This window comes from Rhinolophus sinicus, linkage group LG05 (assembly GCF_036562045.2).
Source record: "Rhinolophus sinicus isolate RSC01 linkage group LG05, ASM3656204v1, whole genome shotgun sequence".
Lineage (NCBI taxonomy): Eukaryota > Metazoa > Chordata > Mammalia > Chiroptera > Rhinolophidae > Rhinolophus > Rhinolophus sinicus.
In genome coordinates this window covers 74,625,192-74,649,521 of record NC_133755.1, presented here as the reverse complement: position 1 = coordinate 74,649,521, position 24,330 = coordinate 74,625,192, and the positions used below count along the sequence as shown (strand labels likewise).

Sequence of the window (24,330 nt, the reverse complement as noted above, 5' to 3'; positions counted from 1 at the left end):
CGCAAATATGCTCAGATTCACTGCATTGTGTATTTCAAGTGAGTGCATTGTATGCCGTACAAGTTACACACAATGAAGCTACTTGAAAACAGATGGGCTGAAGAACGGCGAGGCATGGCCAGCTGAGCAGACAGGGTGACGTTCATCCTGACGTGCTCGCTCATTGGAGGGTCTAGGTCACACGTATCCAGGTGCTTACTGTACAATTATTTCAACTCTGCTGGATATTTGGAAGTTTTTATAAGATAGGAAAAGCATTATTTTTAATTTCTCAGAGAATCAGAGCCTTATACCATCTCCCCAACAAGTTCAGTTCTGGCTCCTACTCACAGGGCTGGCCTCAAATAGTTTTGAAGTCCTTCTTCCATAAGGTCTTGTCTTTTCTGGGCTAAGTATATTTCATGAGCACAAGTCACTACACTCCCCAAGTTAATCTGAAGACTTAATGCAATTCGTTTCAGAACCCAACAAAATCTTTTTCTAGACAGAGATAAGCTCATGGTTCAATTCACAGGGAAAGGCGCAGGCCTGCCGGGGCTTCCCGGTTGTGAAAAGGGACAGGGTGAGAGGACTAGGTGGCCTGCATCAAGGCTCGGCTACAGCTACAGACGTGGGGACAGGGCGGCCGGTGCGAGGACACGGGCAGGTCCATGGGATATTGTAGGGGACCCAGAAATAGACATGTGACTTTAGACAAGGACCAAAAACAATTCACTGGAGGAAAGTTAACTCAACGTGGAATGTCAGACAACAAGCGCGGGACAAAACTTGGGAATCTAGAGCTCGGAGAAGAGCTCTTAGACTGACACCAAAAGCACTTTCCAAAAGAGGAAAACTCGGTGAACTGCATCTCGTCAAAACTTAGGTTTGCTCTGTGAGACGCCTGGTAAGAGTGTGAAAAAGACACACTACAGACGGGGGGAATGTGCTCCTCACGGATCTTACACAGGACTGGTATCTAGAATGCATAGGAAGTTCTCGAAGCCCAAAAGTAAAGAAGGGAACGAGTCAGTTGGAAAAGGTATGAACAGACAGAGGACATACAGAAGGCAAGAGAACCCATGCAACGGTGTTCGACATCATTGCCTATCAGGGAAATGCCAACTAAAACCACAGTAAGATAAGGGGAAAGTAAGAACTAGTGATAACACCCAGGCTGGCAGAGGTGGAGAAGCTGGGCCGCTCATTGTGACTGGAGGAGCCGTAAAATGACAGGGCGACTCTTACAAGAGTGTGGCGATTCTTACAAAAGTAAGCACACACTTTGCCACAGGACCATGAGGTACGGCCAAGCAATAAAATGTGAACTACTGACTTATGAACAACTGGAGTGATTCTCAAGGGAATTATGCTAAGTCCATTTGTGTAATATTTTTGAAATTACAAATTAGAGAGATGGAGAAGAGACTATTGGCTGCCAGGGGTTGGGGACACTGTGAAAGGGTAGCATGAGGGGCCCTTGTTCTGTCATCACGGTTATGCACCTCCATGCTGGTCACACACGTACACACGTGATAACCGTGCATAGAACTAAATACACACACGAGCGAGTGCTATAACACTGGTGACATCTGAACCAGGTGAGCGGACTGCAGCGGCAGTGTCCTGCTGTGACACTGTGCTATGGCTGGGCACGTTTGCGCCACTGGGGAAATTGTGTGATGGGATCTCTGCATTATTTCTCACAACTGCATGTTATGGGTGAGGAATCAACCAACTTTTAATTCTGTATTTTCTCAGTGTTTGACACGTGGACGTATCACTTTCATTTGGAATCATTGGTTTAAGAGATGAGCTTCTTGGGCCGGCCCGGTGGTTCAGGCGGTTAGAGCTCCATGCTCCTAACTCCGAAGGCTGCCGGTTCGATTCCCACATGGGCCAGTGGGCTCTCAACCACAAGGTTGCTGGTTCAATTCCTCGACTCCCACAGGGGATGGTGGGCTGTGCCCCCTGCAACTAGCAACGGCAACTGGACCTGGAGCTGAGCTGCCCCCTCCACAACTAAGACTGAAAGGACAACAACTTGAAGCTGAACGGCACCCTCCACAACTAAGATTGAAAGGAAAACAACTTGACTTGGAAAAAAAGTCCTGGAAGTACACACTGTTCCCTAGTAAAGTCCTGTTCCCCTTCCCCAATAAAATCTTTAAAAAAAAAAAAAAAAAAAAAAAAAAAGAGATGAGCTTCCAAGCATTGGTAATGTTGGGATGATGGGGTGGGGGTGGGGGTAACCCAGGAGCTCAGGCTGGGACACTGACTCCCACCCCCAGGGCCAGTTCCTTGGGTGATGGTGGAATGCTGTGCCACCATTTCTGGCAAGGCTCCAGAATCCTGGGAGCCATGTGACCTAGAGGTTTGGCTATGCCAGCCCTTTTGTCATTTGTGCCAGCCCTCCTGTCACCTGTTCTGAAGCTGTGCTCTGGTGACTGAGTGGCAGCCACATGCTCACATGGATCCTGCACTGGGCCAGGAGGGTCCTAGCTCCTCCAAGGAGTCCCAGGGGGAGGTGATGGGGTCACCCATGAGTCTCCTGATGAGGACTGCAGCTCAGTAGGAATGACAACAGGTCTGCAGCTGGGGGAGCAGGAGGAGAGGTGGGCAAAGGGGAGGGAAATGGGGGAGGAGAAGAGAGCAAAGCAGACACTCCCTCAGGGGCTGCCTAGAGGACACGGAGCCACGAGGGCAGGGAACACTGCCAGTCAGGAGGGACACCGTCCTGTGGGGGGAGACACTGGCCTTCCTGAAGGGGCAGGAGGCAGTGCCACGGTCAGCCCCAGGGCCTTTGCAACGTGTGGCCTCTCGGTCGTATTTTTGTTGGGTTCAATCACCCTTGATTTGGTGGTTCCCAGGGATGCTCACCTGATGAGGGAAGGTCACCCAGCTTGACCCTAGTGGAAATGTGACTGAGGCTCAGCTGCCCCTGCCACTAGCAGTTCTTCCCTTAAGCACGGTTCACACTTGAGTTCTAATCCCAAATGTAAAGGGCCCTCACCACCGTCAAGGAGCCAAGACAAATGATGGCCCTCCCCTGCAATCAGGTGTCATGCATCTTACCTCACAGCCCATCACCAATCAATAGCTGAAGTTCAATAAGCAATCAGTAACTGTTAGCTACCGTTATTGCCATTTTAATTATGATTAGGTTTCACAGGAAGTAGCTTAAGCAGGAAGGAATGGCCCCGTCACAGTCAGGCGGGCTCCCTTCCATGTTTGGGTAACAGAGAGGCCAGGACCCCACTGAACACCATGTCCGCTGTCCCAGACTCCGAGCAAAGACCAAAGAGAAGGGTGTGCATGGAAGGGCAGGCAGGCACGGCCACTCGCCCTCTGTCCCCTCTCTCGAATCACCTGATGCTCCTGAGTGTGGGTGATGCAGGGAGGTGTCGCTTTAATAGACATCTATGACTAGAGAATGTCACCCATCTCCACAGAGGTGTCACCTATGCCAAAAGGAACAGGACAGCTGCTTCTCCCTGTCCTCTAACAGACAAGCACCTCCAGGGGACAACTCCAATCCCAGACGAACCTGTGGGGGCGGGGCAGGCCACTGTCTGGGAGTGAGGGGTCTGGGGAGGGTGGGATGCCTGTGCCCCAGGCTGGAACTCTTACTCGGGGCAGGGAGGCCTTGCAGTCACAGAGCAAGTGACAAGGACGCGGTGTCACAGAGGTCCAGGCACAACCACTTGAAGCAAATTTCTTAAACTTTGGCAATGGGCCACACCTCTGTAGCATGCACAGGCCATCTCCCACGTGTGAAGACTAAACAACACAGCAAGCCCCTGCCCACAGAAGACAGTCCCTCTGTGTGTCAGTGGGAGGGACAGCAGCTGTCCCTACTGTGAAGGCTCCCTGTCCTCCACTGCTGGGAGACAGGGCCTGGAGAAGTTTCCCGTCCCCTCCTTCTGAAATGCCCACAGCCCCCTCACTTCCCCCAGCAGGGCTGCTCCAAACTCTCATCCCTCTACCTTCCTTTACAGAGGACCCCATTACCCAGAGCTTTCTGGAAGGTGATATCTTCCTCAGTGTCCCACAAGATACCTACAGCACAAATGAGGAGGGCCAGAAGGGACTGGGGTCACGGCCCCATGGGGGCAGGCAGCAGCCTTGGAAGACCTGCTCAGGCCTTTGCTCCCTGCCTTCCTTGGGGCCTTCGCTCGGGCCTCCCCACCCATCCAGGCCCTGACCCCTGCACCCTGAGACCCCCTCCCCACCTGTCTAGGCCCTGACCCCTGTGCCCTGTCCACGGTACCTGCTGTCCATGGTAGTAGAGCACTTTGGCCCCGTGGGGCTGCCTGGACGCCTCTAAAACAGGGTCCGCTTTTTCTTGGCCCTGTGAGTTCCCCCTCAGGACCTGCCCCCAGTTCTGCCCAATACCAGAGGCCATGCCCTGAGGGTCCCAGTGGGGGCTCCCCTTGACCACAGAGCAGACCCGGTCATCAGCAGTCACACAACCATGGGGAGGGGGCCACAAGTAAGGGCCTGAGATGAGGGAAATAGCCAGGAAAGCCCCCTTGCTGCCCAGAGATGAGGGACTGAGGGAGGACACCCGGGAAATGCCCGGAGCCTGGCCTGGGTACAGCACAACCACAGGCTCACGCTGAGGACAGTCCTGCCAGCCCCTGGTCCCAGGACCCCTGCTAACAGGGCTCCCCATGACCCTGTCTCCTGAACACATTGCCCCAGACACCAGCTGTCCGAGGCTGGGAGTAGTCGCTGGGGCCAGGTCAGGGTCCTCTGTCCCTGTGGCGGCTGCCTCAGCTGACACGGAGGACAACCTGCCTCCAAGCACAGCATCTCCCATTCCTGCTGGAATGGTAGCCCTGGCTCCAGACCCGTAAGGATTTCCGCAAGCTGGAGGAGCAGTTCTTCCTGTTAAAGGGGCACCGAGCCTGGGTCACCCGAGTTGTGCCAGGTGCTGGGGAGGCCGGGACACTGGGGGCTGGGGGGCCTGGGGCCGGGCCCTTCCCCCGCTTCCCGTATATCCATACCCAGAACCCACATCACTGGGTCTGGAGTCAGGTGTGCCAGTGTGCCCCTGCCCCCACCCCAGCTCCCAGGGAGCAAGCTGGCTGCAGGTGCTCAGGTGAGTGCAGGAGTGGGGGACGCAGGTGCTCCTGTGAGTGCGGGAGCGGGGGCTGCAGGTGCTCCTGTGAGTGTGGGAGTGGGGGCTGCAGGTGCTCAGGTGAGTGCGGGAGTGGGGGCTGCAGGTGCTCCTGTGAGTGCGGGAGTGGGGGCTGCAGGTGCTCAGGTGAGTGCGGGAGTGGGGGCTGCAGGTGCTCAGGTGAGTGCGGGAGTGGGGGCTGCAGGTGCTCCTGTGAGTGTGGGAGTGGGGGCTGCAGGTGCTCAGGTGAGTGCGGGAGTGGGGGCTGCAGGTGCTCAGGTGAGTGCGGGAGTGGGGGCTGCAGGTGCTCAGGTGAGTGTGGGAGTGGGGGCTGCAGGTGCTCAGGTGAGTGCGGGAGTGGGGGCTGCAGGTGCTCCTGTGAGTGCGGGAGTGGGGGCTGCAGTTGCTCCTGTGAGTGTGGGAGTGGGGGCTGCAGGTGCTCAGGTGAGTGTGGGAGTGGGGGCTGCAGGTGCTCCTGTGAGCGCGGGAGTGGGGGCTGCAGGTGCTCAGGTGAGTGCGGGAGTGGGGGCTGCAGTTGGTCCAGAGCATGAGGGTGACAGCTGACTTTCCTGAGCAACTTCCCAATGTGTACCAGGTAGCAGGTCTGCCTTCCCCTTCACTCTGATTCCATTTTCTCTGTTCCTGCAGCTCCCCCCAACCCCGTTCCACGCAGCACCAGCATGGGGACCCAGCCTCCTCACACCTGCAGGCCCGATGGACAGCGCAGGGAGAGCCCATGGCACAGTGGACCCCAGCCTTCCGGGAGGTGTCAACCAACAACGGCCCCGGGGCTGGGATGTCCTGGAGCGCCTAGCAGTAACGTGGAGGGAGCACCCCAGGTAACCAAGAGACCTGTGCGAGGCAGGAGCCTCTACGGAGACTGCAGACAGGCAGAGGGAGATGGGATGGAAAGTACGGGACGGAACGCAGGCCACCAAGGGCAGCCTGAAGGGAGAGGCCAGAGAAGTGACCGGAAGGTGGTGAAGAAAAGAGACAGAAGGGGAGAGAGGAGACCACCCATTCTAGACAGACAGCGCCTGGGGACAGCTGTGCTGGGAGCCCGTGCTGACAACCTGCACAGCAGCCCTGTCCAGTGGGGAGACGACGGGCATGTCAGCCACAGCACAGGACGAATGCAGGCCTGCACGCACTGCTGTGTCCGTCCGAGGCTGACAGAGTGGCAAGAAAAGGGAGTGTGTGTACACTGCACGCTCCAGGGCAAAAATAACCCAACCTTCAAAGTGACAGAAGGCAGAGAAAAGGAGGACTCGAGAGTGGGTGCTGGCGACAGCTGAGGCGGTCCCGGGGAGCCATCAAAGCTGGGAACAAGACAGTGGGAGCCGAGGTAAAGATGAGAGGGATTCGCGGGTCCCACAAAGATGCTGGTGTTAAATGTATTCACCAAAACAGGGACCAGCCTAACTGCAAAATGTAATGAATACAACCAATTTTTAAAAAGCAAAGGAAACAGATGAAATAGACAGTAAATATAAAAAATACACTAAACAATATAAAAACTGACACACAACTGAGATCAGTCATATTATTTGTATCGATAAATCTGAACTTGCTACTGAAGGTTCTCAAATTGACTCGCAAAGCAAAACCCAGCCGAGTGTGGTTTATGAGATTATCCTTATATCGTTCAGAGAAGCTAAAAATGGGGGCCACAGATGCGCGCCCCCTCAGAGCCACAGGTGCGTGCCCCCTCGTCCCACAGGTGCATGTCCCCTAGGACCCACGGGTGCGCGCCCCCTCAGAGCCACAGGTGTGCGCCCCCTCGGACCCACAGATGCGCGCCCCCTCAGAGCCACAGGTGTGCGCCCCCTCGGACCCACAGATGCGCACCCCCTCAGAGCCACAGGTGCGTGCCCCCTTGGACCCACAGGTGCGTGCCTCCACACAGATGTCGGCCAATCTGTGTGTGCATGCATGCACATGTGTGATGATGTTTTGCAGGCCATTACCTGCATTTCCATGTGTGCACGGAACAGAGATGGGATGTGACAGACATTACCAGCACTCACCAGCATATGGTTCTCCTCCCCTTCGTGGACACAGGGAAGGAGTCACATGAGCTGGAGCGACCGGCTACTTTCTGCCAATGGGCTGTAACCAGAAGTGACCACTTTTGGGCCAAGATGCCCAAGGGCTGGGCATGTCCCCAGCTCTACCCCTGCCACGGCTCCGAGGAGGCTGGAACGTTCTGGATGGTGAGTGCTACCAGAAGTAGCTGGAACTCTCTGATGTCCCAGCATGACTGCCAGAATATCCTCTCTGCCCCCTGGCAGCTGAGCACCAATGAAGCTGCTATCCCCAGACCGTCTGCCTCTTTCACCCTGCTCCCTCTTCAAAAGCCTGGTGTTTGCCTGTGTTGACAACCTTCTAGTGACTTCTCCCTCACACGTGAGTCCACATGAGCGCGAAGAATGCTCTCTCAAGTCAGTCTTCAGAGAAAAGCAACTGAGAGTGAAGACACAGCCACTGCTGCCTAGATACTGAGTCTTGTCACTCCTGATTCAAATGGGATTTCTGTCATCTACCATTTTCATTTTTCTTTTACTTTTACTCGGAGAAGAAAAACTATTTAAGTGTTACCGCCATCCTGCCAGCACACCCGCCATGCTTTCCCCAGGATCATGTCCTGGGGCAGACGGAGGAGCACTGGGTATCTAGACGATGGCTCTGCCCCCAGATGCATGCCTGGGGAAATGCCAGCACCTCTGCAGGAGCACAGGCCACACGGGTTTTGCCAAAATCACAAGAAACATTCCTATTTGCTCTAATTTTTACTTTTAAAGTTAAACACCACAATTCAGGATGTGGACATGTGGTATCACTGGATGGGTGCTAAGCTTCTACCCGTTTATGGTCGCAGTGGCCATTCAGGAAGCACAGGGCACACGTCACAATCAGTATGGCAGGGAGCTTTCTTTTTTCTGTATTAGAAACCGGAGGCTGGGGCACCTTTGTATGATTATCACTCATCATCCAGTCCAGAAACCCCGGATACAGACGTGCAGCCCCTCCATCCCGGGTGGATACAGACGTGCAGCCCCTCCATCCCGGGTGGATACAGACGTGCAGCCCCTCCGTCCCGGGTGGATGCAGACGTGCAGCCCCTCCGTCCCGGGTGGGTGCAGACGTGCAGCCCCTCCGTCCCGGGTGGGTGCAGACGTGCAGCCCCTCCGTCCCGGGTGGGTGCAGACGTGCAGCCCCTCCGTCCCGGGTGGATACAGACGTGCAGCCCCTCCGTCCCGGGTGGGTGCAGACGTGCAGCCCCTCCATCCCGGGTGGATACAGACGTGCAGCCCCTCCATCCCGGGTGGATACAGACGTGCAGCCCCTCCGTCCCGGGTGGGTGCAGACGTGCAGCCCCTCCGTCCCGGGTGGATACAGACGTGCAGCCCCTCCGTCCCGGGTGGGTGCAGACGTGCAGCCCCTCCGTCCCGGGTGGATACAGACGTGCAGCCCCTCCGTCCCGGGTGGGTGCAGACGTGCAGCCCCTCCATCCCGGGTGGATACAGACGTGCAGCCCCTCCGTCCCGGGTGGGTGCAGACGTGCAGCCCCTCCGTCCCGGGTGGGTACACACGTGCAGCCCCTCCGTCCCGGGTGGGTACACACGTGCAGCCCCTCCGTCCCGGGTGGGTACACACGTGCAGCCCCTCCGTCCCGGGTGGGTACACACGCGCAGCCCCTCCATCCCGGGTGGGTGCAGACATGCAGCCCCTCCATCCCGGGTGGGTACACACGTGCAGCCCCTCCGTCCCAGGTGGGTGCAGACGTGCAGCCCCTCCATCCCGGGTGGGTACACACGCGCAGCCCCTCCGTCCCGGGTGGATGCAGACATGCAGCCCCTCCATCCCGGGTGGGTACACACGTGCAGCCCCTCCGTCCCGGGTGGGTACACACGTGCAGCCCCTCCATCCTGGGTGGGTACACACGCGCAGCCCCTCCGTTCCGGGTGGGTGCAGACGTGCAGCCCCTCCATCCCGGGTGGGTACACACGCGCAGCCCCTCCATCCTGGGTGGGTACACACGCGCAGCCCCTCCGTCCCGGGTGGGTGCAGACGCCCCTCCGTCCCAGGTGGGTGCAGACGTGCAGCCCCTCCATCCCGGGTGGGTACACACGCGCAGCCCCTCCGTCCCGGGTGGATGCAGACATGCAGCCCCTCCATCCCGGGTGGGTACACACGTGCAGCCCCTCCGTCCCGGGTGGGTACACACGTGCAGCCCCTCCATCCTGGGTGGGTACACACGCGCAGCCCCTCCGTTCCGGGTGGGTGCAGACGTGCAGCCCCTCCATCCCGGGTGGGTACACACGCGCAGCCCCTCCATCCTGGGTGGGTACACACGCGCAGCCCCTCCGTCCCGGGTGGGTGCAGACGTGCAGCCCCTCCATCCCGGGTGGGTACACACGCGCAGCCCCTCCATCCCGGGTGGGTACACACGTGCAGCCCCTCCGTCCCGGGTGGGTACACACGTGCAGCCCCTCCATCCTGGGTGGGATGGACAACTTCTGAAGCCCAGTCTGTGGTAGAAGTTCCCTGTTTCCTCCATGTACAGCAGGCTGCATGTCGCAAGTCTTCGTTCATGTATACATATCCCCCGTTTAAGGGGACCGACACACTGAGGGTGGCTGGCACTGGCACAGGAGTACACACTCCTTTTAGACGGGACAGTCAGGACATCTTACAGAATGCTGAAAGCCCTTGTGTTGATGCACAAAGTTTTAAGAGCTTTTTAAAACACTTTGCATTTTTGAGCATAAAGTCACCATAGTTGTAAGACTTTAAAAACCAATATCCTCCTCAACCCCTCCTGCTGTTCCCTGAAAACCCAAACTAATAATCAAGAGTTTTGAAAACAAAGCAAAAACCTTTATTTACAAAAGTAAGTGTTAACTCACTTGCAGATCTATGTCAGTGCTGACAGCAACAGAGTCCCTGGCATATTTAAAACACTGGGACTGTACAAGACAACGTCTGAGCAGCTCACTCCCCGCAGTCACATTATAAAACTTACAAAGGCTTCTTTCGCTTTGCCATGTGGTCACGTGTTTGGGCAGAAGTCACGTTTTAGGGCAGGCTGCCCAGTAGACAGGGTCACATGACCATTGGCTGTGGATTTCCCAGAAGCAAAGGAGCCAGTCTCAGCAGGGCCCGCACAGGCATCTTCAGCTGTTTCATCCTGAAGAGGAGCTCAGCAAAGCTTGTGCTCCCTAAAGGGATGCAAATGGGCGGGGGGGGGGGGGGGGGGGATCAGGTGTCACACATCTGAGCAGACTGGTCAGCCGTCCCGTCCCCCGGGGGCGCTCCAGACAATCACGTTAAAGCTGGCATTCTGCCCTTTGAACGTTACCCAAAGGCAATGTTTAAATTATGACTTGCCCCAATGCACTGTATAGTTTAATATAAAAATTTAAATGCATCCAATTCTGTACTTCAGAAAGTGACCTCTAGTTATATGTGAAACTATTCTTAGTTACACATATTGCTTAAATATAATAAAAGAAACTAAAATATTATTTAAATATAATTGATTAAAAAACTAAATATAATCTTAATAAAAATCAAGAGAGAAGAACAATGTGAGCATTTTAGGCTCTGTGGAGAAGAACCCACCCTTTTCTGAATGTAGATAAAAGTTCACGCATGTGTGAAGTTCAGAGAGTTTCTTTTTCCAGAAAAAAGGTTCCAAAAGTAACATCCACACATGAACGAAGACAGAAAGTAGGTAGATAAGACACGTCACTGGGAGCGCCTCCCTCGGAGAGGGGCAGTTACCTTCCAGTCCGAGCGGCGGCAGGTGGCGTGGCGCGGGGACCGAGTGATACACGAGGAAGCAGGCCAGCATGCTCAGCTGAGACTCGTCCCAGGGCTGCCCGCTGAGGTAGGCGTGCACACACGCGGCGCCCCCGGCTGTGAGAGAGACACAAGGGCCTGCACACCTGAGGCCATGAGGGTCGGCGCCTTTCCTTCTTCACCAAGAACTCAGTGAGCTCTAACCTGTGCTGGGCAGGGGCTGTGCTCGGCACTCAGGCCACTGGTGGACCAGAAAGAGTGCCTATGATTGCAGAGCTTAGTGTGGTGGGGGACACGCAAATGCACAGTCGCAAACTGTGATGAAGGCTGTAAAAGCAGTTGGATACTCCCCAGGCCCTCCTGTGTCACACCGGAGGGGACCGACCCAGCTCCGGGGACTACCCTGTCAGAGCTTCTCAAACTCTAACCTGGAGGACTGAGTAAAATGCACACAGTAGGCCCCACCCCCAGGATTTCATGGGTGGGGCCAGAAAACACCCATCTCTAAGTTCCCAGGTGACACTGCTGCTGCCCAAAGGACCAACTGAAGCCGGCTGGTCGGGACAGCAGGCAGTCTGTTCTCCTGACAGCAACAGGCTCAGGGGCAGGCAGGCCTGAGCCATTCGGTGACAGACATGCTTTGTCTGCCACTGGCACCGGCAGGGGCTGTGCAGTGGAAGCCGGAGAGGAGAGGCAGACAACACGTGCTGAAACACCAATGTCCTCACTCCCCAGGAAGCTCCCAGGAGCCATTCTAGTCATGCTCTGGGCCGAACGCTGAGCGTGAGGCAAGGAGGTGTCCAGTCCCTAACCCAAGTCCCCGCTGCAAGAAACCAGCACAAGGAAAGCTTGCCCGGGTTTGTTCTGCTTTCCTTTTCCTAGTTTCTTGAAGCTAGAGCTTGGATTAGTGACCTGAGACCTTCCCTCCTCCATCCTGTAAGCATTTAGTATAATATTATAAATCAACAAGACGACTTCCACCGCCAGATTTCAGAATTTACTCTGAATCTGCAGTAATGAAGACACTGCAGTACTGGCGCCAAGACAGACACGCAGACCGATGGTACAAACCTGAGTCCAGTCAGTCAACTGATTTTCAACAAGAGCCCAAAGCAAGCCAGTCAGAAAGAAAACCTGCACAAGTGGTCCTGGAACCACTGGATATCTGTATTAAAAAGCCCCACGCCTAAACTCCCACCTCACACCACGTAAAAGATTGATGTGAGATGAATCACAGACTCAAATATAAAAGCTAAACCTGTAAAGCTTTTAACAGAAAACTTGAAGAAATCTTTATGACCTGGACAGCACCCAGAAAGCAATAGCCATAAAACAAATTGATAAATTAGACCTAAATGTTCTGTTCATCAAAATCACCCTTAAGAAAATGAACAGGCAGAGTAGAAGGAAAAATCTACAAAGCATCTCAGAGACGTAGCCGGATCTGTAGACGCTCCGACCCTCACTAACCAGACGGCCAATTTAAAACCGAGTAAAGGTTTCCACAGACACGCCACAGGTACATGAATAACAAAAAGGCACGAAAAAGAGGGGTCAACACCATGTCACCAGTGAAATGCAAATTAAAACTAGATGATTCCACCACATACTCACTAGCCTGTCTGAAATGAAAGCGGTTACAACACCCAAACCTGCGGGCACCCTCTACGGGTGAGGACGTAAAATGGCGCCACTGGAAACCGGTGTGGGGTGATGGATGCAGGTACCCAGGATGGCAGAAGGCAGGTGACTGCTGAATTCCACGGGTGACGAGCTTATGAATCTATTCTGTTTACTTTGTCTTATGCTTTAAATTGTCCATAATAAAACAGTTGAAAGTTAAATAAAACTCTTTAAGTTCTTAACTGAAAAGCCATTTTCTTCGCTCAAGATTAAAATCTAACTGAGGAGACACACACACAGGACACCCAATGCCTGTTCAGACTTAATGGCTGCGGTCTGGGCTCCTAGTAAGCGACCCTGAAGTCCACACTGCGTTTGTATTTGAGACACAAACACGAATGACGTTTCTGAGGTTGCATGTAGGCCCCACCTCCCTCTGGATGACTGTTCTCCAGCCCACAGCTTGGCTAGAACTCCTGAGAGCAGAGAAAGCAGAGCTAGGACTTTTAAAACGTGAGGGCCCCTCACTAGAAATGAGTGCACGTTTCTGGCACTGAGGGCGGCGGTCAGATTGGCAGAGGCTCCAAGCAATGCTGCTGGGAGCAGTTCCCGGCGCCCTTTACAGACTGCTCTAGCCACTGCCGGCATCACTGCGCCATGATATCTGTGAGGCACAGACCTGGGGACACGTCTGATCAACAGCAAAGGTCTGCTGGACGTGACGATGTGCTAAACTCAGTAAAAACAATTCACCAGAAGCTATAAAATAACTTGTATATTTCCCCAAAGTGAGGACAAAATAGTATTTTAAAAAAATTTTTAACTACATGACCTTTGAAACCACCTGAGAACATGACAGACGGGATACAGCAGTTAACCACACACACTTGAGGGTTTGAAATCACTGTTTTCCATGAGTATCACTCAAATCTGGTTCATTTCATTTTTTCATAGTATTACAGGTAGATGGTTTTTAACTGTATCCAAACCCTTAGGTTCTTGACTGCCAGTATGTTAAAGAATCCAGAACTGTCACTACTGCTGGGACCGGGTTTAGCGTGTCCCGAGAAGGTTGCTGCCAGGCATGTAAGCCCCTGAACGGACTGTAAGATGAACAGGGGCAAGGAGCCCTTGTGTGACCGCCACAAGCCAATTCTGTCACACGTCAGACGGCTGTCCACCACCTGTCTGAGGTGAGGCACTTATAAATACCTTCACACTTCTCCTGCTGTCACAACCAGGTTCCCACAGACAGCTGGGAAAACAGCTTTCACGTGCTCAGTAAGCACAGTGTCTTCAGTGCATGGGGTGGTGGGGTGTGGGGGATAGAGCAGGGGCAGAAGACGGCTGCTGGCCTCTGGGAGGTGACACACACATAGAAACACAAGCGAGAGGCCAGAAAAGAAACAGGATCTGACTCGAGAGAAGACGGAAGGGCTCTTAAGTGTCAAGGGGTATTTAAAACGCTATGCATGTTGTCCCGTGGTTTACAAATACACCTTTAAAGAAGCTGAGGCAGACACTCAGTCTCAGGCAGCTAACTGGAAACACCGCACCCACAGCCACGCTGCTGACCCCCGGCTCTGTCTTGCCCCCCTTGAGAACAGGCTGCACGGGAAAGCTGAGGCTGCACAGGCGGGCCACTCACCTTGCAGCCAGCGGTCCAGGGCATTATCGATGGCACACTTCACCACGGGCAGGAACTCGGAGCTCATGAACAGCCCTCGCCTCGGGTGCTTCTGCAGCCGCTCCTGGTGGCTCCTGGAGCTGAAAAACTCCAGCACCAGCTTTATCTGCCAGAGTTCTGACGTCTCGGACATTTCTGCCCTTCCCAGTCTTCTGACTGCCTAGGGGAGGAGGGGAGCAGCACTCAGTGAGGGTGAAGCCGCCCCGGCCAGCTCTCGTTCAGAGCTGGACACGGTGGTGTTGGCAGATGTGCCCATGAGCCCATTCTGTTTGCACAGTCTTGCCGCACAGCCCTACTGGGCACTCTAGTGCGGGCCCCACGGGGACAGCTCTAGGGTAAGGTAGCAAGGGCACACGAGCCCACTTTTGGCTCAAGGGCTCGGAAAAGTGAAAACCAAACCGGTCTAGTGCCTCCTGGGGGCCCCGGGGTGTCAGGACGTGCCTGGGGTCCTGATACCACTGCTCTCAGGACCCACCTGCAGTCACCACGTGGCAACCAGAGGGGCAGTCCTCCATCGACACCTGCCCGTGCGGGCCACCGAGGGGAGGTGCAGAGCTGGCCGCTGCGGGGATGCTGAGGGCAGTGGTACCAGTGTGGACCACCCGCACACTTTCCAAGCAGACACTGAAGGTGCTCTGCGCCTACGGGGTTATGATGGACGCTGCCTTTAGCTAAGGACGTTACTTAATGCAATGACCTTCAGGCTTGGGGGACTGTCCCCTGCCACAGTGTAGTTCCCACTCAGCTGTGCAGTAGGGATTACTGTGCCATTAGACGGTGTCCCAAATGTTCGTGTGTGAACTTGCTATATCATATTTTCCTCAACAGCTGTTTGAAACTCCTGGACCTCTTCCCAGAAACCCTGACTCAGCAGACACAGAATGGGTTCTGAGGATCTGTATTCTTGAGATTTCCCAGATAAATTTTGGCCAAGTTGGAAAACTACTAGCTTAGCTTAACTGCAAATCTGGGTCTGAACGACATACTATTAAAACGCCGTGTATGTTCCCAATATGCCAGAGCAAGAAAATTGGTCCGGGCCTTTAGGAAAGCCATCAGGCACTCATTAACCCTCTCAGATGCTTGAAACAGCAGGAACACAAAACAGTTTCAAAATGGGGCCCAGCACCCTGAGCCAGCACATACAGTCCTGGGAGCTCTCATGCCACCACTCACGGCCCATTCGCACAGTGTGCCCACAGAGAGGCTCTCAGGAGGCAGGCAAGAGGCCACCTGGGAGAGAGACAGGGAGAATGGGAACCCGAGAGTGACAGAGTCCAGCAAGGGACACGGCTGTCACCATGAATGCCACGCTTTTTGATATGCACAGTTTTCACCTTTGCTGGGGCTTCCTATTTTGAATTTGTAAACATTGATGAGAAACTAAAAAGATGGGACCCTTGGGAGCCTTATGTGGCTGTTGAGGGTGTTACTGAAATACAGGATACACCTCTCAGAACTGGAATAGGTTTTTGGAACCATACCTGGTCCATTGCCACGTACGCAGGCAACATCTCCGGGGTCTCCTGAGTGACACACTCGTAGAGTACTGAAGAAAAGAGATCCAGAATTTCCTGTTTCTGTGAAAAATCAGAAGCTATTTGTAGCACATCAATGTACATCCCAAAATCAATTTGAGAAACAGCTGCGCAGCAGCCACTATGGCCCATGTTAAGATCTGCGGTGAGTGACAGAAAAGAACCAGCCACCTCTCTGCACGTGTCACAGCACGTGCCACACTGAACCTCCACAATGTGCAACCAGACTTGAGTCCCAAGGGACAGCTAAGGATGCAAGTGCTGTGGTGGGAAGAACTGGGTTAGCTGGGGCAAAAACGAGGGGACAGGACATCAGAGACGTGCCTTGGGTTGTGCTGGCAAAGGCAGGCCCCAGAGAGGGGCCCGGCACCCCAAGGGGCAACAGAAACACTGAACAGGACAAGGCTGGGGGAGGCTGCCAGGCTGTCCAGCTGGGGCTGAGGGCAGGCACGGGCCTTCACAGAGACCTGCTGTCTTGAGCACATGCCCTGCTCTTACTGGCTGTGATCTTGGGCAAACAACATCTCTGAGTGGCAGTTTCCTCATCTGCAAACCTGGAACGATAAAGCCTACCCTCCGGGTGAGAACTAAATGAGAAAATTGCGTAAGGCACTAGGCAAAGGGTCCAATACAGACAGCCCTCATTTTATTGCACTTCACAGATGTGGTTTTTTTCAAATTGAAGGCAAGACCTTCCACCAGCAAAAAGATTATGACCCGCTTTATGGTGACCCTCGCTTTACTGCTGTGGTCTGGGACTGAAACAGCAGGATTCCTGAGGTGTGAATGAACATAGTAAAGATTCAATAAATAAGAGGGGAAAAGGTTATTTCACTTTATCCTCAAAACAGGAATGGAAGGTAGGTTCCATTATAATCCCACTTTTAGAAATGAGGAAACTGCCTGTTGGAGAGGTTGAAAAATTTTCCCAAGGCCACACACACACTTGTAGGCAATAAGCCATCAATCCCAGGCCCCCTAATTCCCACATCCAATCTTCACCATCTGCAACGATGAACTAAAATCAGTGATCTCCTAGGCAACCAGTGACTCCTCAAGAGAACAATTTTACAACCAACAGGAAGAAGAGTTATAAAATAGAGGAAATAAAATTAACAAAATTATGTAAAAACAAGAGAAGGACAGTAAACACTGAAAATATAAATCAGTACAAGAATGGACATAAGAAAGTTATCACCCATCAAAACTAGTGTCTTAGAAATTTTAAGTTGTTTCTTCTATCAAAGTAGGAAGTTCTGAATTTATTAGTTTTAGACTATGAAAAAATCTGTATTTGCCAAGCAAAAACATCAACCAGTATGCGTGAGGTATGTCATTAACCTCAAAGATGGGTACTACAGATTTTTTTTGGTGGTGTCCACAGGTAGATATCACAACGAATTCTACTCTTGGGCTGAGCGAAGCATACCACACACTTACCTGACCCATGCTCACAGTGGGTTTGCAGAAATACTCAGCAAATGACAGAAGTGCTGGGTCAGAAGTGAATGCTGAAATCGTTTCAGGCTAAAAAATAAACACACAACAACAAATATAAATAAGATGATTATTACTTTCTTTGTTTTTCAAATTGCAATGTATGCTGTTGTAAGGACTCTAACTCGCTTTTTTCACACAATGGCCGCTGAAAACCCAAGGCTGTACCAACTTGCTAGAGCTCCCTCAACGCGTTCTGCTCAGCAATTACAGGAAGCTTTCCACACAAGCTGGCACGAGCTCCTGACTTAGCAAAAGGCCAATACTAAACTCACCTAAAAGAAGCCTTTCCCTCTCCTTCATTAACTAAAAAACAAACTAGATTGTTACTAAAAAGGTAAGGAAAACAGAGTATTGCTCAAATAGCCACTCACAAAAAGACAAATAATGTGTTTCCACTTAACACGGGGTACCTAAGTTCTCAAAATCAAAGAGACAGGAAGGAGAATGGAGGTTGCCAAGGGCTGGGGGGTGGGGAGTTCGTGTTTAACAGGTACAGGGTTTTAGTTTTGCAAGATGAAAATAATTCTGTGGCTGGATGCTGGTGAAGGTTGTACGGTATCAATGCTCTTAATGCCACTGACCTGTACACTTAAAAGGGGTAAGACAGTAAATTTTACATTATGTGTATTCTACCACAATAGAAAAAAATTAGTAAAAAAAGGAGATATCACTCAAAGTTCAAAATTGAAAATGGAACATGGAGGTATTACCATTTTCCACTGAGGTTTATATTTTACTTCTGAATTCCCAGCACTTTCCCCATTCAAACTCAAGCCTAATATTACATATTTTCTTTACAAATTGGATTAGGGTCTTTGAAATGGACTCTAATTTGTGTAAGAAGCAATAGTGCTAATTTAAGCTAAACTTTGTCCAAAACCCTTCAGTAGTACCCCAGACACCATAGCAAGTGTTGCCAAACAAAACTTATTGATGTCAACTGCACCTATTTAAAGCCTGGGGACTGTCATCAAGCCTCTGTCCTAAGTAACTGACTTAAAATCAAATGTGACTTCAATTAAAATACGCTGCTACCTCCTCACTTGGGTAAACAAAGGCTGGCACGGCCGGGCCGTCCGCCTGCCGCATGCGTGCTGTGTGCGCTGCCCTTAGGGGCCCCGACTGCTCCCCTGCTTCAATGTACCTCCAGGAGGAGCACATGTGCTCACGGGATTCCTGAAAACTGGTGTCAATTCAGAAATTTGATGGCAGACCATGGGCCACATTTCTAGTGCCGGAAGCTTCTTCTAGAACATAGAGCAAACTATGTCCTGTCCCCCCAGCCCCACCTGTCCCCCGGGACGAGACTGCTTCGAGCATGCTTCACTCATCCAAACACTGCTCTATTAGCAGTCAGGTGCTAGGCGAATAAGGTCAACTAATAAAATAAGGCTAACGCCATCATCATTTTATCCTCACCAGGGTTTAAGCAACAAAAGGTTTAAAAGTGGAACTAAGTGCTACCTTGCAAAAACCTTTCTCTGTTCTTGCCAGGAATGAAGTACATCTGGACAGATTTAAGGATTCATGAGTAGAATTACTAAACTGAAATATTTACAGTGTTAAGCTATATTATGACTGTCCCTGCCACCAAATGTCCATCAGCGTCAGAATCTTGGCGGGTGGCCGTCTTTTATTATGGCTGCCACTTAACAGCAGCAAATAGACCCCGCATCACTCGTCTGTGCCATCTGCAGCGACGAGAGGGGCAGGCAGAGCCATCTCACGGTACCACAGACGCTACGCAAAGTCAGTGCTCTGGGTAGGCTGGGGGGGGGGGCCTCTCCCCTCGGCCTTCCATCTCCACCAAGGTGTGCTACCTTGAAAGCCCGGGCTTCAGAGTTCCTGTTAGCGACGGTCTGGGCCAACAAACTCTGCCATCCCATTGGATCTTCCTTGTAGGAGAGCTGGCCTGCTCTGAGCTTCACATATAAAACCCCATCCTTGGAAAGGATTGACCTGAAAGAAAACAAGAGTGAGTTTAACATGAGGTATGGATACTGGTAGTTCTTGGCCGGAAATGCTGCATTTTCCAACACCACGTCCATAAGACACGAAGTCTTCAACATTTTCCACTAAGGTGTAAGATTATTTACTGTGTCCGAAATTAACTCAGTCGCCCCCAAGAAAGCCAAAACAAACTTCCGTTTTTCTTTGGCATCTAGATTCATGGAACTTGTTAAACAATAATTTCCAACTGTTCACATGTAAGCTTCAAAGGCAGTATTTTACTTGACGTGTCTTTATGTCCCCTGTCCTCTGGGAGCTATGTAGGGGACAAAAGGGTGCTGAATAGCTACTGACTGGTGCACAACAGAAAGAAAATGAGGCTGCAAATGTAAACACAGAAGAATACAGAATATAGATATTACATAAACAGTTTGAGGGAAATGGAAATTGGGACTAAACATTTAAAACTTTGGCAAGCTTGTTATATTTTCTGGAAATTTAAAGACAATTTACACATCATCACAGGTATAAAATTATTAATGCTCTCTGTTCGTTAAAGTCATTACTTGTATATGACTATTTCTACCCAAAGCCAACCTACCATAATCTTAATTTTATGAGAACAATCTAACAAGAGAACGGGAAAGACATGCAACAGAAGATGTGATCTGACAAACATCAACTGTCACAAAGGCCCATTGCGGACATACACATCAGCCTTACTTTCTTACCCTCATTCGTTCATTATTGCCCCAACAGACAATTCCATTACTGTCCCAATTTAAGTCACTTCAAGTTTCTCAATGAATAAACATAAATATTTAGGATTTTATTTCTAAGTTAAGATTTTCGTTTTCTAACACAAATGTGTTTCAAAGAGCTAGACCGCTGTATTCAATACGTACTCTACAGTCTGTCCTGGGTGAGAGGGGAGGGTGACAGCGCCACGCGAGATAATAACCTATAATTGACACCTCCACATGTACCTCCATTCACTTCACAGGTCATCTGAGAAGTTCAGTATACTTACTTCAAGTGCTGTGTTCCCTTACTTAAATCGATCAGCAGTTCCCAGTATCGTGGGCCTTTAACTTTAATCTGCCAACATAAATAGAAACACAGTCAGCCCAATGCTGACGAAGAGCTACTCTGACAAAACAAAACCCCTGCTTCTCAGAAGAAGTAAGGGTAACTGGGTGGGAAAGACCTGGGGAGGTGAAGGAGCCCCATTTCCAGACCAGGATGCAAGTCACGCGCAAGGCCACCTAACCTGCACAGAAAGCCCTCCCTTCGCACCCACGGCAGCTCCTGGGGGGGCACTTCCGTAACTACTGCAGCTGCTGAAGCAGGCCAGGCTTTGGCTCAGCTGTCCCTAACACACACTGTCCTGGCTGGACCTGCCCCGTGGACGTCTCCCTAAGTCACGTGCCACGTACCTGCTTTAAAAGGTGCAGCTCTGGAAGTAGGGTGGGGGCCATCAGCTCCTCTCTGGTCTGCTCGTACCACTGAGTGCCCTTCACGGAGGTAAGAGAACAGCCGTTCACGTGCAGTTAGCGGAGCTGCAAGGAGCAACAGCTCCACTGTCCACTTCCACTCCCCGAGGCTGGCACAGACTGTCAGATAGCCCCGAATCCTCTCTGATACTCAGGTCTCCGAGGGCTCACACCTACCACCCTCTGTGGGCGGCACCACCTCCGATCACGTCCAGCCCTGCACGCCGGCACCACAGACCTGCACTGGCAGGCCTCAGGCCTCTTGCCTGCAGGAAACACACCTCCGCAGCTGGCAAAACGCGGCCAGGGCACAAGCCTGCCTTGCAGCCTCCCACCCACAACTGATGGAGTGCATCCCTGCTCCCCGCCAATACCTGTTCGTATGGCATCCACACCTGGCTCCCCAACAGACAGGCCAGGAATAGGACAACGTCAACTTCGTGTCCCAAAGCCTAGCACAACTATGACACACAGAAGGTACTTAATTGTTACTGATGAACGAAGGTTACGTGACGTGTAAGCTACCTGTGCACCTAAATCGAAGATCCCTCGTCAAACAGGACCGTGGGCTTTAAGCCCCTGCGAATTCATCGCTCAACAGTCCTAACCCAGTTCACTGCTTCCAGCACTACCACCAGCCACGCAAAGTCACCAGGGACACTTCCAACCTAGCTCTAAGGATGAGAGCAGCTGTTGCTCGCTGAGGTCTTCACCCCACTCTGTGAATGAGCCCAACCAGCCGCAGGACGTGCAGGAACTCTGGAGGCTTCTCTTGTTATGAGGGTTCAACTCACTACTGTCATCTTCTAAGGGACAACACTTTTGAAATGTCCTGACCTGCCACGATGGATGAGTGGTAATAGAATCACAAAGGTGAGTGGGGAAGCCTTACCTTGTAGGTGACTTCCAAGAGGGCGTAGCAAGGTGTGTTGGTGTCCACGTCCACGGGCACCAGCAGCCGTGGCTCTGCGGCCAGTACGTACAGGTGCCTCAGGGCCTGGAGATGATACCTGTTCACAGAAAACAGACAGCAAGTACCCATCAGGTGACAATGGCACAGCTCGACAAGCCACTGTGGCCAACACAGACGCGAGAGTGCCACCTTCCAATGACAGCAATCCTGAAGGAAGATGAGGGGTTCCACTTGAAAAGTCAGGGAGAAATTCTCTTTAGAAAATTCTAGACATTTGGTCTTTACCCAAGAATTCTTGAGTTTTCAGTTAGATTTTATAGGGAAGCAAAAAAAAAATGATCTTAATGTGAAAATAGTAGTAATAAATTGATCACTTATGAAATCAGTTCTCCAATATCCTCCTCTGATTAACACGGGGCGTCTCTTTCCACCTCCTAAAGAATTTACTTCTAGTTTTATTTTTCTTAAGCGTTGGTAGGAAGAAGGGGGAAGAAAGAGTGCCAGTTTCCCTCAGATGGGAAAGTCCTTCTACACGATGTACACACACGTGTGCACGTGTGCACAGAGTGTAACACACCAAAAACTAATGGGTGAGATCATAACAAGACTTTTCTTTCTCTACGTACTTTCTGAATCTTCAAAAATTTTTTAAACTTTAAAATTTATATTTTACAATTTAAACACACAGTAAGTTTTTACATTTTAAGGCATCCCATTAGAGGATAAAATAAGACTCCCCTTTTTTTTATTTCCAGCCATACCCTTCCTTCCCACCCCCAGCTACCACCCCTATAAATCTACTGGAAATGAAATCAGTCACGGCTACAATACAACTGGTCTTGTTGCTACATCAGGTTCTTGGTGCTTGTCACCAACGTGCTCTGTTTCCAATACTACTATGACCAGCAAGAGACACGTGAGTCTCTCTGATACCCTCGCCAATAGCTAACCTTAACAACTCAAAACTCCCTCCTAAATGGACAGGTGAGACCACACGTCAGTCATATTAATTCAACGATGACGTTCTTAGGTGCCACCTGTCAGTAATGTGTGGACTTCAGATCAGGACACTTTGGGGAAAGAGTCTCCTTCCACTGTGGGGTGCCGTGCAGACGATGCCTCCTGAGCACAGTGAGACTACGGCCCCGGGCACTTGCTGGGGTGCCTACAGTGGGGCACACTGGTCATCGCAGATGTCACTGGAGTCACTGGGATGTAAGCAGCCATGTCGTCCCCTCCCTCCACGTACAGACCTGCTGCACCTGAATGACCAGGGGACCTTTGTGCTGAGGGCAGGGCCTCTGCATCATCAGCAGCTTATACATGTCTGAGCTTCTAGTGCCCACTGCCACTCCTAGACTGACTCTGTTTTTCTGCTGCATTCTGCTTTTCCTGTCCCTTCTATGTCATTTATACAAAACTTTTCGGCATTCATGTAAAAGAAGGATAAAACGATTCATACAGACACTGCCACTATATCAGATACATTTCTCTCTGGGAAGCGTGTCGTCTTCAGCTTCTCTTGTCTGTGCCCTGGGCCTGATAACTTTTTCCCTAAAGACAACCTTGCTGGCTACTTCTGGGTTAGGGCGGTTCTGCTGGCTGGAACGCGGTGGAAGACTGAGCAGCAGCCATCGGGTGTCCAAAGCTCTCTTCTGCTCTAACACCTGGCTGAGAGCAACTTTTAAAGGTATTCAGCCCGAAAGATACTCTGCTATAGATTCAAGAGCAGAATAAAGCTAGCCTGGAAATGAGTCCATGGAACCGAAATGCAACCCAATCATCCCCTCAAGAGCTTGGAAAGGCCACACGGAGGGCAGAGCTGGACTTACCTGTTATCAGTGCTGTGAGCAGGGAAGTGTGGGTAGAGCGCGCACAGCAGAGCAGCGATGGAGGGGTTGGAGGTGCTCAGGGAGTACCTGTGAGGCAAAGCCAGGGAAAGGCACATTAGCAAGACCGCCCACCTTTCGAGAACCCGGCAACTGGGGGACTGCAGTGAGGCCTTGGAAATACAAGTGTGTCAGTGACGAGTACATGTCACCTTGCAGTTAGTCCACAAACCACTGCAAGGTCATCTGCACCTTAAGACACAGATATTAAATTACAAAACTTGAATCAATGACAAGCAAAACTTTAACATACAAGGGCACCATACTGAGGACCATGAACGCAATCCTGACATTACACTAAAAAGTCCCGGATGAAGGACACCACCTTCTTCCCCAGTTTTATATACGCCTGTTGACAGAATTCTCTTAAACATTCAGGGTTTTGTACTGAGTATCTCAAAAATTCTTTCATTTCTATAAGGCAGGATCATTTCCTTCAAATGATGAACTAAGTGAAAAAAGGCAAAAGTTATCATTAAAAAGTTGTAATGAATGTACAAACAACTGTTCCTCAAGTTTTTTTTCTTATCAATACGATAAACTTATAAAGGCGACACTCTCTTAGTTAAGTCAAATGTCTTGAAATTCTCCTTAAATTATTTTTTCACTGTTGCTCAAATGCAGCCTGGCAAACAGGCAGACAAATCTCAAGTTCCAGCGTTTGTCTTACGAATACTTGGAAATAGATGGTACAGGACATCACTGCTGTGGGGACACGATGGCAGCTCCTCAGCATGCACGTATGTTGTTACACACGCACATCCCCACTCTCCTGCCCTGTCTGTCCTTCCTAATAATGAGGGTATCAAGTAAGAACTTAGCATTCATCAC

The 24,330-nt window shown here is 51.5% G+C and overlaps 1 protein-coding gene across 2 annotated transcripts in view; it reads right to left on the bottom strand.

Annotated features, from left to right (window-relative positions):
- Nucleotides 1–9,960: 9,960 nt before the first annotated feature.
- Nucleotides 9,961–24,330, bottom strand: part of ANAPC1 (anaphase promoting complex subunit 1) — a 75,604-nt gene continuing 61,234 nt past the window's right edge. Inside the window, exons 39-48 of one of the 2 annotated variants that reach the window (XM_019714512.2) lie at nt 23,443–23,529; nt 21,590–21,707; nt 20,641–20,718; nt 20,235–20,302; nt 19,075–19,213; nt 17,195–17,281; nt 15,701–15,796; nt 14,178–14,376; nt 10,889–11,023; nt 9,961–10,323 (exon numbers count right to left, since the gene is read on the bottom strand). In XM_019714512.2, coding sequence (XP_019570071.1) covers nt 10,208–10,323; nt 10,889–11,023; nt 14,178–14,376; nt 15,701–15,796; nt 17,195–17,281; nt 19,075–19,213; nt 20,235–20,302; nt 20,641–20,718; nt 21,590–21,707; nt 23,443–23,529 — 1,123 coding nt within the window. In that variant the 3' untranslated portion in view covers nt 9,961–10,207. Of the gene's footprint in view, nt 10,324–10,888; nt 11,045–14,177; nt 14,377–15,700; nt 15,797–17,194; nt 17,282–19,074; nt 19,214–20,234; nt 20,303–20,640; nt 20,719–21,589; nt 21,708–23,442; nt 23,530–24,330 lie in introns of both variants that reach the window. The other variant, XM_074332495.1, reaches the window with a different exon arrangement.